The 13471-nt window shown below is 42.3% G+C and overlaps 1 protein-coding gene across 1 annotated transcript in view; it reads right to left on the bottom strand.

The window, feature by feature from the left end:
- The window catches only part of suclg2 (succinate-CoA ligase GDP-forming subunit beta), a 118880-nt gene that overhangs the window by 38515 nt on the left and 66894 nt on the right, over positions 1-13471 (bottom strand). The window contains exons 8-9 of the mRNA XM_085353071.1: positions 12716-12877; positions 11438-11580 (exon numbers count right to left, since the gene is read on the bottom strand). Of these exons, the coding sequence (XP_085209197.1) occupies positions 11438-11580; positions 12716-12877 (305 nt within the window). The remainder of the gene's footprint in view (positions 1-11437; positions 11581-12715; positions 12878-13471) is intronic.

The raw sequence follows: 13471 nt of genomic DNA, 5'->3' as shown, positions 1-13471 counted from the left end.
CTGACAAGAGACAGGACATCTAAACAGATAGTGTATCCAGGAACGGTTTATGAAGCGACAGCATCTGTGGGAAGGCGCCGCATTTTAAGAGCAAATGCTTTGGGATTTTCAGAATTTGGGTGGCTTTCTTTTTGAAACTGCAAGCATTAGCACAATCCTACTTTTATTTACTTACAGTGTGGACAAAGAAGCTAAAACAGTTGTCCTTTAATGTTGCTCATTCTGAGGACATTATAGAGGTGCATGGCACAAAGGAGCTAGAGGAAAGGAGATGATGTTTTAACCTGTGACCCTGTCAAAGCTCATGAGGCATCAACAGCAGAGAGGGCAGTGGGAGGGGAGGTATTTAGAGCCAAGTCTGACTAAAATCAGAAGGTTAATGTGAGTTATTCAGAGCCTAGGGCCTTGTTAGAATAAACGCAATCCCTAAGAATGAAATCTACAGGCAAACACACCACATGCATACACAAAAAGTGGTGCAGATTAAATATGTTCAGATAAATATCACAACAGCAAAAGAAATAACCTAACATATTCTTAAACTAAGCGTTGATATTTCATGCAGTTTCAGTATTTTTAGTCTGCTGTGTATGGAGGTGCTGCCTCAGCCCCAGCCGCAGTGAAAATCCAGCACAGAAAGAAGCAGCGTGACCAGAAAAGACAGTTAAGTTCACATATTTCTGGAAGCTGGCACAATTTTTCGCAGTGTACCAAAACATATTCAAGTTTCAATTTCATGATGAATAAATGCTTAAAGTGCAGAATCTCAGCTCTCATTCATGCGACTGAACAAAAATATTGTGTGATAATATTGTGTTCAGCTGCAGAATCCTATAACACAGCAGCCTGCAGGAGCTGGAAAATGTAAACTGAATGAAATTTCAGAGTTTGTTCAAGCAAATACATGCTGCTATTAAAATATTAGCCCTTTTTAAAGTACATGCATCTCCTTGAGTGATGAGTGATGCATCTTACAGTGACTCATACTGCAGTTAATGAGGTGCACTTTGGTCACCTCTAGCCAAAAAGAGCTAGCTAGCTGCCATGTTTGCTCGTCAAACTTTCGCCAGCTTTCACTGAAATTAACCTGCGCACCACCGACCTCCACCTTGATAGCATGAGAGCAGGAGAGGGTACAGTGTTTGTGGTGTCAATACATGGCTCACCGAGCACGATTGATCTCATCGACTGAGTGTTCGAGTGGCCACATATAATCCACCCCCTCCCGCGCCTGTGTGCACACATACGCGCCAGAGGAGCATGAAATGAGGGAGTCACATTTCTGCAGCAATGTCTCTCAGAGCTGCACAGGGAAAAGTCTGTGATGGTCATACTCTCTCAAGTCTTGGAACATGGACAGATGGAAGGATGGGAAGAGGAGGCAAAGGGTGGAGTGATGACAGCAGATGGTTTGGATGGAAGAAATCTTCATTTACTCAACACTCAGAAGAGGAGAACACTGGCTAGCAACAGCATGCCACATTTAATTTGAGCCATTATCGTGGGTGACTATGTTGAAACCCTGTGTGGTGTGTAAACACAACAAAACTGCTGCATTCACGCTGTGATATTCAGGGCGAAAAAGCATCGGGGTTTAAACTGGCACGACAACAGGTTTAAGTTTGAAGCCTTTTAATTATTCTCTGAGTTTTTTGTAGCCAATAGTGAGATGTAAAATACATGCAGATAGATGCAATGACCAATACGATACAGAGTTCTAACAAGGATCTGCCCAACGTGATAATCACTGTCGAAATGATTAAACTTTACAAAACTAAAAATGTATTTCCACTTCCTTTATCATCAGGTGAAAAGGAGCAGACGTAAAGCCGCTTTCAAAGAAGCAAATGAAAATAAATGAAGAGCGTCTTTGGTATGCCCTTCCTCTGAGTGCTTGACTTCACAAGGTTGCTCAATCACATGCAGCTCACCTCCCTGTGGCATCCAAAGGCCCTATCTGATCGCTGACTAGCTCCCCCTGGCCCCGTGGTGTGAACCAGGTGCTGTGATGACAAAATGCTCCTGGCAGCAATAAGAGAACAGAGAGAGCAGAGCTCAATTAGCTCAAGCTCCAATCCCAGATCCTCTATTGATTTCCCTCGGATGAGGAATGGCAGACAGGAGAAAGCTCAATCAGACATACCCATGGGACCCGTCTCCCTCTTTGTCTTTTCGTCTCTGTGTGCATGTGTGCACGAGTGTGTGTGTCTCAATAGGGGACAAATTGGTGCCAAGTCAAGGTGCTGGGATGAGGTGAATACATTAGCGATCCACGGTCTTCTTGAATACATGATGGTTAGGTTAATGGTGTTGTCTGCTGATGGTGCTGTGGAAAATGACATGAGTCTTTAAAAGCACGCTGTGCTGTTCCAACCCAGATCAAGTGGAGAAGACGACAGCTCCCTGAAGGGCAAATCAATCTGACAACTCATCAGTTCCATTGTACATGTCTGGACAGTTCGAGCCCTCAAATTAAGCACAGAAATAAGAGAGAGAGTATACAATAGTTAGTCTAAAAGTACTGTTTGTTCTTCACTTACGGCTTAAACATCCCTTTTCTGTGGTGGAAAGCATATATTTTTGTGCTTATTCATCATGCCTGTACATTTGACTTTTTCATTCTCAGTTCACATCTCATTGACCTGTCTCAACATTCACCCACGCAATACTGCTTTCAAGAGAGCACGCTTGTGCGTGTCACAGATCTATTTCACTCTCGTTCAATCTGCATTAAAGCCACTCACGGAGCAGCTTCACATTTCACAGTTAAGGCTGAAAATGACACAGAATTACATGCAGGAAAAAGTTCGTTTCACCCCTCCCTCTCTCTTCAACACCAAGGTGTGCAAAATTTCTCTCTTTCTTTCCAGCTTTTTAATCGCTTTTTCTCTCTCTGCCCTCATCCGTGCTCTCACTCCTCCTTCAGCCAATTGGTAAATGACACTTAAAAGTTAAGACTCTTTCCACTTCAGACAGCAACAGAAAGTGACCAAAGCTGGGCAGCATTTGACCCACATCAAACCCAGGTGGAGAGGAGGGTCAAACCACACAGACAGATCCGCGGTGTTTGTTTAACCTGCATCAACGTGCCGACAGAGGATATGCATTTGTAACTCAGGCTCAAGTCCAAATAGGTCAAGTACTTCTGGCATGGTGTGCTTATACGACCTACTACAACATACTCGTTTTCTGAGACTTCTGTGATTCTGGTTAAGATAAGAAACTAGTACAGAGTTGTCATGATACTACATTTTTAAACTTGATACTGACCAGAAAATTATTGATAGTTGATACTCTTTCTGATACCATGAGGTGAAAAAAGCAAAGGGAAAAGGCACTTTTTAAAAATAAAGATTAAAACAATACAAACAATAATGTAAATGACAGTGACAGAGTAACTGAACTCTAAGATATCCACATATGAAGTATTTGTGAAAAAAAAAAAAAAAAAAAAAAAAAAAAAACCCCTGACAAAAGCCAAAATTTTGTATGCTTCTGGTGACTGGGCACCATATTTTTTGTACTGATCAAGAGTGTCGGGTTACTCAAAAAAGTAATGTATCACACTTGACTCATTAGCTTTCATAAAAGTGACACAGGATATTACTTAATTACTCACCAGAGAAAGTAATTTGTTACATTGTTTCCATGTTACTCTGACAAATGACCTGAGACGCACTCTGTAATAAAAAAGTACAAGTTAGCATAAATTTTTGGCTACAGTCCCACACACCAACATAAATCCCAATCCTAATGAGGACACACATACGAGCTTTCTTTTAGTTTTTACGTAAGTAAGCAAAACTAAAAACACCAAGTAAAGATTAGAACTAGCTGAGAGAAACTTTAAAGGCACAGTGATCCTACTGTAGAAACATGTACAGGTGGAAATTTAGGGTTGATATTCAGGGTCAGGCTGCTGGGCCCTTTAACGTCAGTCTGAGTTTTTGGCTAGCTTTGTGTTAGCATGCTGGCTGTGCAGTAGTTTCTGTTTCTGGATGCAGTTCGCATTTCATCATCATACTCTTGTTCTTTCATGCAACACATATAAAAGTAAAGCACATATTGTAGTTGCTAGTAGACTTTTCTCAACTTCATTCTGGGAATTTACGAAAAGCATTCAACTTTATACACATAAATACTTGCGTTATCCTGTTAACTGCCTCTATTAGACTTAAAGACAGGCAGAACTTATGCTGTTTGTTTCCTAGCTTCCTCACTAATGTTATAGTTTAATAGTTAGCCACTGCCAACAACTGCTACCTAAATAATAACTTAGCATGTGGCTAATATGGCTAGTAATAATAGTTAAATGGCTAATATTAACGTGTTTCCGGGCGTATTAACATTTTACTGTTAATCTCAGTGTTACGGGATCTTTACTGGCCTCTCAAAATCCCTCATCTGTTCCGAGCCTGAACTGCTTCAAAACCCAAATAGAGAAAATTAAGAAAATATAGTTAGGCTGGTTATAAGCATAAATCTACTGCTTTCATCCAACACACTGCAAAGAGGTATAAGACACCATCTGCAATTCTCTCATGTTACAACTGCAGCACAGTTTACAAATGTAAAGCTAACAGCCAAAGCTAAACATGCACAAGCTGAAAACAGAAACAGAGCTCTGCCAACATTGGTATTGATTCACACACACACACACACACACACACAAAATGCATATATCTCTATAAACCGAAACAAGCATGAATCCATATGCCATCTCGTGTCTCTACCAATCAACACTTCAACACACCAGCTGCTGTGTGTGACATGTATTCTCTTGGTTTCATGGGTGCACTCATTAAAACTATTGGGGAAAAATGTGATAAAAAACAAACATCTGCTTCTTCCTGACTTCTCTTGTTAGAAGTCATGTTAAAAATTGTGAAACACCAAAAGTTAATTCGGAAGCTGAACTTAAAATACTGCCGTGAGGTAATGTCAATGGAAAATTGTATTTAGTAGTCAGTATAATCTTTTAGTGATATAAGTTTGCATATGGTAGAATACTGCATGTAGTTATTTGTATTAGGAAATATTCAACCATGTATACTTAGAGGCATATAATTAATTGTGTGTGATCTCTAACAGGCTGCAGGCTTGGGGTGCATCCCAGGAATGCACCCCCACGTCTGGGAGCATGAGAGCTCATACCTTGTTTTATTGTTTTACGGCAGGATTAACGTAGCTATGTCTGTTTTAGTTTAAGTGCTTCTTTACATATAGATGAACTGCTGGACTTCCTCACCATGTTATCTAGGGTGGGGGAGACTACCCCCTTTCCTGACCAAGGATGTACCTTTTGTGCTCTCATGACCCTTTGATCAGCAGGACACACACACACACACACACACACACACACACACACACACACACACACACACACACACACACCTACTGAAGTATAAATAAAGATTGGGGCAGTTTCTTAGTGCGAGTCTCAGTCTGGAGGCTGCCCTTGCTAGCAAGAAGTTCTGTGTGTTTCTCTTCTCTGAGTCTTTACTGAAGAAGTGTTTTAGAATATTTTCCCTAACAGGTAAGGTCTCATCAAGTATGTTCACCCATGCTGCCTCAGCCTGTACATGTGTATTTTATAAAGCTGCACAAAGGGGTTTTGAACTTTTGCCCTCAATCTTGGGAGCTCAGAATGGAAAGCACTGAAATTTATACGCACATGCATTCAAAAACTATATGTTCAAATAGCAAAGAAAAGGTGAATACATTTCACAGACTATCGCCAGGGTCAGTGTACTCTAAGGTTAGCCTATAATAGAAGCTTCTTACATTGCTGCACTGATTTTAAATGAGCTGGAGACGAAAAGGTCCTCAAAGACGCACACAGAACCTAACCCTATATCCATCACTACGGGACTTAAATGCACTATAAGCAAATCTGCAGGAAAACACAATATGAGATGGAGGCTTTCTCAAATGACCTACGCAACCAGTAACTGGAAAACAGAGAGCCACAGCTCCCTCGGAGCGCACAAACTGTCTGCCTGTCTCGAGCAGTGCTCACTCTTCCTGCAGCTTGGCCTCAATATAGCTGCCCCAGTGCGTTGACTGGACTAAGCATGCGTCCCTTTATGTCTGGCCCCATATTTAGTACTTGTGTAATACTCTGCACACTGGGAATGAACCCCATTACTGAGGTAGCTTGTTTTCTTCTTTCTCTCCTTTTCTCACCAGCTCGCATTGCTTGTGTTTATAACACAGGGGACCAGAATCTCCCAAAGGCCTTTGGCTCCAGGCGGAAAGGTGATTTCTTTCCTACTAAAATAACGCAGCATGGGACTCTAATATCGCAGGTGACTGTTGTGATTAAAAGTTGTTTGGCTCCCATGAGGACTACGTGTGTGTGCGTCTGTATGATGTGGCTGTGCCATGACACAAGCATTTATCTGCACCTATTTGCATTTCTTAAGAGTGACAGGAAGAGCTGTGTGGTTTTCATTGCAAACTGTGTTGTAACACCCTTAGGAAACAGCCCTGTAACACAGAGCTCTTTTCCTTCTTTTCAGTGAGGAAAGGATGATGGGCTTTTCATGACACATTTCTCTGGCTCACCTGGCTTGGACCTGAGCCCTCTTCCCTTTTCTCTGTCTGCATACATGTGGAGCACACTGGACACGGGTACAGACATCTCCATACAGGGATGAGAAACAGTGCCTGGGCACCTGCAGGATTTAACTAGCAGGCATGAAACTGAAGGAAGCTCTTCACATTGACTTTAACAGGATTTAGTGAGATGAAAGTCTGCTGGGAAGAAAGAAGAAGCACAAAGAAGGAGAGATAAAAGGTGGAGAAGGAGAAGCAGAAAACACAAGAAGAACTAGTGAAATGACAGACTAGCAGGAGCAGACAGGAAATGCCTGGGTATACATCAGCACATAAGTAGTGGTGTATAACACCAGTAAAGACTGTTTCACAGATAACATAAGACAGAGCTGGAAAGGTAGTAATAGTGGTGTGTTCCCTGTAGAGGGTGAGATGGGGCTTAGAGCCGGCAGGGCTCGGGAGTGTCACTGCAACAACGAGGAAAGTGGTTAAAGGGGAACCACAGGTGAGTTAAAGCAGAGTCACTGAGCTGGAAAGAGGTAAAATTGTGTGTAGTTTTCTTTGAGGGCAATGAGGGGGCTGGAGCGACACGCATAATAATCCCACACAAAGAGAGCGAGAGGGAGGGAGAGAGCAAGTGAGAATGGAGGGAGAGCTCTCTGAGGGAGAAACTCGAAATTACATACACACAGGTGAGTCTCAGCATTTCAAACTGCCTTCACACTCACACTCACACACAAACCAGTGCGAGCTAAAAGATGTTTCACGATCGGCAGTGTGATTATGCAACGCCAAAAAATGAATATGTACGCGACTCTTGTTTTTGCCTCAGAGGCGGGTCCCCCCGGCTGACTAATGCTAATGTGCCCGTCTGTGCCTCTTCCACCTCATAGCGTGCCTGCTTCACCTCAAACAACGCAGAGATGTGACAAACTACTACAGTATGCAACAAGCCTAAAGGTAACAATGTACAAAGAAGAAAGAAGAAAATCTGTCATAAGACGCAGAAACAAACACTGCCTGTATGTTTAAGGTCACAATGTAGGAATAGCTGTTTTCATTATTATCATATTTGATACATAAATGTGTAATTTCCCAGTTTTATATTATTTACAACTTTAAACACATTATACTTTTGTTCTTTCTTTATCGCCATCTCTTTGAACACACGCAGAAACAACTGAGTGGGCGGCAGAACCCTGACAGCTCGCTCACTCTGAAAATTTAACTCTCCTTCGAGCAACACCGCAACACCACCTTATTCTGGAAGGGGAAGACGTTATCTACACCGAAAGCCAGTTCATTTTTAAAGTCGGACTGCTTTGGATTCTGTAGTTTTCATAAATTGTAAAATGGAAATTGGGAACTGTCGGTCAAGAAACAGAAAGAACCTCAGTATTCATCCCCAGGATCACCGCGCTGCCTCTCTGCTGCAGACTTTAGTTTGCATTACAGTAAATTTGGAACGAAAGGCTAATCTGTAAACACATGACATGCACAAACTCAGTGTAATGTTAACCAAGCTTCCCACACACACTCGTGAGTCAGCACGACATGTTCATTTACCGACAGGCTGCCGTACGTGCTTATTTTCTCATTCATCTGAAAACACAGAGTTTGCCGTAGTCGAGGATAAGATCAGGGCTTTAGATGTTTCGCATTGTAATAAACCTTTGAAAAAGGCTCCTTTATGCACTCGCAGTGAGACGCATGAATATGGGAATGAAAGGTTAAAGTATTACGAAAACGCTCGGCCTACTTGAATAGAATATTAATTACGTAACGGCGACACAATAAATCACAAAATAAGCCGCCTTGACAATTAGTAGGTTGATATAATGGCGGCCCTGATACGGGCATCTAGCCACAACAAGAGTGTGTTTTAGGAAAATGTCATCATTTACTCTAGCCTATAAAAATTATAGAAAACAGCCTTAAGCCCGGAGAACAAAATGGATGTTGAGTTGGACAAAACATCCATCTGCCACCTTCTTTACGGCACAGGCGCAAGGCAATAACGAGGTTATTTGGCTGTTGGTATTTGCTGCCTGCTCCTGTGCCTACAGGTGATGTGAGGGAAACCTTAATAAATTCAGGCATTCTGTCATCAAACTGTTCCACGCGTGGATGTGAAGAAAGTGGAGCTATTTATTTTAGCATGGAAGATAAATATGTTCCTGTTAAAAAAGCCGGGGGCCTAAATTCAAACAAACCTTATTGGTCTAGTAGACCCAGCTGAGCTACATAACATCTCATGTATGTTTATTTTTCTCGCATTAATTTCATTCCCACTTTCTTTCTCGTCTTGTTCCCACTTCTCATGCAGTATCCCTCCATTTTATCGGTTTTCTCTTCCCCTTTCATTCACAACATAATAATCTGAAGGTAATGAATGCTTTAAGGGTAGATTCTGGGGAAGTGAGCAAACAAGAAAAGGAAGCCTTTGTCATCTCATGCTCCATCTCTGCTATTCAGTGCCAGCGGTACACTCGCGTCGCATCCACTCCTCTCAGCACAATGAGCCTGAGACATCAAAGCGGAGATTGAGAGGGAGAGAGCGCGAGGAAGACAGAGGGGAGGGAGGGAGACAAAAGCGGAAAAAGCAACCGAGGAAGAAAGCCAGAAAGAAGAGACGGACCCCAAAAATACCTGTTTTTCCCCTTCTTTTTTCTCTCTGTCATTACAGTGTAATATTTCCTGCTGAATGGGCTTCTATCATTTTTTCTTCGCAGGACATAAACCATTTTAATCTTGGCACTCAAAAGTTGCAGTGGTTCCTAATAAAAAAAAAAACACATTTTCACATATGCAACAGAACATTTCTGGCCTTCCTCACAGCAGCTACCAAACTCATTTTATTCAGTGCCAGTGGAAGTAAGCATTCCTATAAGGCACTCTATCAACACTATTATGCAAAAGCAGCAAAAGTTTTGTTTTTTTAAATCAGTAGAAAAATAATGATGTGAAATGCAAGTAGACCAGGCTGTCTGAGACTCTAAACTTTGAATAAATACTAAACAAAGGGCTGCGCATTTGAAGGAAATAAGCACTGAAGCCTTGATGTTTAAGGCAAATAAGGAAAAACAGAATTTACTGACGCTCCGAGCCGATCAATTTTGCCTCGGCACCTCATCCCATCCATGTTTACCCAGGGTATGATTTTACTGTTACTTACTGTGCATATATCCTTTAAATATTTGGGAGTAGTAATTTGTGGGGAGGAAAAAAAGAAAAACCAAATGCAAATGAGCAGCATGCTCTTATTGTGAAATGATTAACATTCCCTCCACAGATCAGAGCAGGTTTCTCAGCTCCCCTGGTTGAAATGCTAATGGTGCTTCCAACCCAGTTTAATGTCAATCCTCCTCTATTTTTTTCCCTGTTAGGGAGGAGCTTCCCGTCTCCGTTTCCATACACAGCAGCAGGAGGGACAGGCAGCAGGTCTACTCCCCCATCTGGATTTGGGGAATCAACCCAAGACAAAAAAAAAAAAAGAGAGAGAAAGAGGAACAGGAGGAGTGTTTGATGGTGAGGGGGCCAGTGGATACAGACTAAAACCTGATCTCGCCTTTGAAGATATCCAACTTGTTTTAAAAGGGTATAATAATAATAAAAATGTGGCTCCCTCAGGGGAAGAGAGCAGCAAATCTCCCCTGTTGATTGCATTTCTTTTTTAACCACCATATTCATTTTTATTTTTCTCCACAGTCTGCCGGGCTGATTTTGTGAGACCAAAATCGATCACACAGTGGATTTTTCGAGTCAGGCAATGTATCACCTGCTGGAGTGTTAAGGTTAGCAAGTTTTTAACATTCATCAACAAAAGGTGTGCAACACTGCTACCATGAAAAATCCTACTTCAGTGTTTCGAATGAGCTTTAGATGAAATAAAGCTTTCTGGTATGTGTAATATATACAGAATATCTATTTTAAGACTAGACTATGTATCACATGCACTTACAGCGTACTGTAGCTGTATTGTTTAGTAACCTGTCCTGGAAAGCCATTTGAGGAAATTCCAGCTGGCAAGACAGCTTTTTAAACTAGATGCGAAGCTAATTCTTCAAAAATATTTACTGCCAAATCAAGTCAGCATGTGCTTTTTTTAAAGAAAGATTTTTAAAAAAAAAGTGAGCTGAGGACTGAATTTCAATCTAATTCTACTCTGTATTCAACACAACCAAGTAGAGACGCCCCAGAGAGCGAACCCGTGATCATTCCTGGGATACAGGAGTGACAGCAGTGAGGGATTTAGCGATGTGATAACTGTCAACACACAATCAGCACTGCGGTATCGTTACAAGGCTTACGTTGTTTAGCTTGGAATTATTAGCTTGCCGAACATGGAGCAGAATCACTTGTAAAACACCCCGAGCTGCCACTCATTCACAGCCGCGAGAATTTCTGTCGCATGCTTTTCATTTAAAGTTTTATATGTGCATTAAATCTGAGCTGCATATGCGCCCGTTATTGCGTGTTCACAGCGCACGCGGTTGCACGTCTTAGCCTTTCTTTACAAGCGCAGTTACTGCAGAATACAGAGCGCCAATTTATCATGCCACAGTAACTGAAATGATGGCATATAATCACACAGCCTCCCAGAGTCTGTTTTCCTAAGTTAAACATGGGCATATGCCAAGCCCCCAGACTAATGAGTTGCACTGACAAAGCTCTAACCAGACAGATAGAGCTTTATGAATGTACTGTGACAAAATACATGACTGCAATATCAAACGCAATTCAACAGGTGGTAAAATTGCTTTTTCTTCCAAGCTGTGCTTTAAAAATCAGTAACCAATTTAGCTTATGTACTCAACTGTTACAGTCAAGCTGGTCAAGAAGCAGGCAAGCGACCTCTTTGTTAACAGTTTGTTCCTACCTTTGGGTCGGCAGTGAGCAGCTTAAAAGCCTCGTACACCTGTTTCTCTTTGACTCCACCACCCAGGTCCAGGAAGTTTGCTGGCTTTCCTCCATGCAGGTCAATGATGTCACACGTGGCCATGGCCAAACCAGCTCCATTCACTGTTACGACAATGTAATGTAATAATTAGGCACTCGTTTTTATGCACTTTCACATATTTGTGTTAACGATAATTGAGGCTAAAGTATAACAATTTGAACATTAAATAAAGGCTAATATTCGGATATTGAAACAGACGTGCCTGAGAACAAAGTGCGATACATGCAGACACGAGTTAATTAAAGTAACATTACTGACACTGAAGGAAAGATGGCATGAACTATAATAACCCGCAAAGGAATTCAGTGCTAAGTCATCCACTAAATACGAGCTAATAGCTGGAAAAAAATGCCACACTTAAAAAGTGAATCTGCTGGAAATCTTCTAATCAGAAACATTCAAGTCAAGCAACACAGAGAAAATTTGATTACAACTCAGCTCCCGACTTCAGAGAAGAGAGTGTTGATTAGAAGAGGTTGTGCTATGCTTTTGGACTGTGGACTATGTCATCATTTAGCCAACTGCCTGTGCCTCTGCCCTGCTGAGTTGTGCAGGAGCCAAGTGCACAAAAATGTCCTACATAATTTGGTTTAGCCAAGCTGAACTTGTGTCCTGGCAAGCTCCCCAACCAAGGTCTCAATAAAAGGGAAATTCGCTTTAACAGCTGTCACTTTGGTGGCTTACGGAGCTCTCAAGGAAGCTGCGGGGCCTTAAAAGCTGTTGTTACTTTAGGAGAGCCTGGGAGCTGGGGATGCAGAATGGGGTTTGTGTGCAGAATGGAGGAGAAGTGTTAACAGACAACTAATGTGTTTATGAGGCTACGGGGTAAGAAGTGAGAGCACCTGTTAGTGCAGTTGTACACTGTAAAAGCTTTGATTTATGACAAGAGAGGGGGCCTTTAATGAGAATGCTAACAATCTGGCTCACAGGAGACTTTCTGGGTGGATTATAGCTAATTAGAACGCATTGGTTATGGCAGCAATCCTTCTGGAGTCTTCAGAAAGCTGCTTGTAATGTGGACTGGAGGAGAGCACAGACTGCCGTTAGTTTGACTAAGTTTTAACTGTGTCTGAGCTTTTCGCTTACTCTACTTAAGAGACACATTAAAGCCACATGGCAGGAGGGGAGAACTCCTTTATTGGGTGGTGTATGTGCAAGCAGGTGTGTCGGGTCTGATGGAGAGATTCGCTTCCTTACCAAAGCAGGCAATGTTCCCATCCAGTCCGATATATTTAAGGTCCCACTTTGCTGCAGCCATCTCCGTGGGGTCGGCCTCCGTCATGTCATCCATGGCAAACACGTTTTTCTGACGGAACTCAGCGTTGTCATCAAAGTTGATCTTAGCATCAAAGCAAACCACTACGGTAAGGGATGGGTAAAAGACAGCAATGGGGGAAAAATAGAACAAGTGAGAAAGAGGAAGCAGAATCCAGACATTAAAAAAAAAACCTAATTACCATTTCTAAAACCTGAAAGTAATGAACTCCAGGGTGTCCCCTCAGTCTGCTGGTCTTAATTATTTCAGGCTCACTAAGGTATGTGGTTCTTTTTCTAACTTCGCTCGGTGTTTCACTATGGGAATCGCCTCGGCGTGACCAACTACGGAAGCTCCAATGACACCACGTCTGTCTATGACAGACCTGTCGAGCCGTGCTCAGGGCTCCGCCCCCTCGTACTAACACGGCCGACCAGCTCCTCCTAACTTATTCTCGCTTTCTTCCCGTGAGAAACTACTTTGAGCTCCCTCAGCGCATCCAGGCTAACTTGATTAGCTGCTTAACAGTTCTCAGGCGTCCCGTGTAGGAGTACGTCGCCGAACGCAGTTTTTCCGGTTCCAGTTTGGATCGTGCTGAGTAAGTCCTTCGAAAGAAGTGTACTTAGAGTTGCACTGTGGAACAGCAACCGCGTCAGGCGAGCTGTCCCAGCGGTTCCTGGTTTTAGTTAGCGAGGTAG

Source organism: Diplotaxodon limnothrissa, linkage group LG5, assembly GCF_057381915.1.
Source record: "Diplotaxodon limnothrissa isolate DT_005_m linkage group LG5, D_limnothrissa_male_GT1.1, whole genome shotgun sequence".
Lineage (NCBI taxonomy): Eukaryota > Metazoa > Chordata > Actinopteri > Cichliformes > Cichlidae > Diplotaxodon > Diplotaxodon limnothrissa.
The sequence above is the reverse complement of the archived record's forward strand: the minus strand, read 5'-3'. Positions and strand labels throughout refer to the sequence as shown.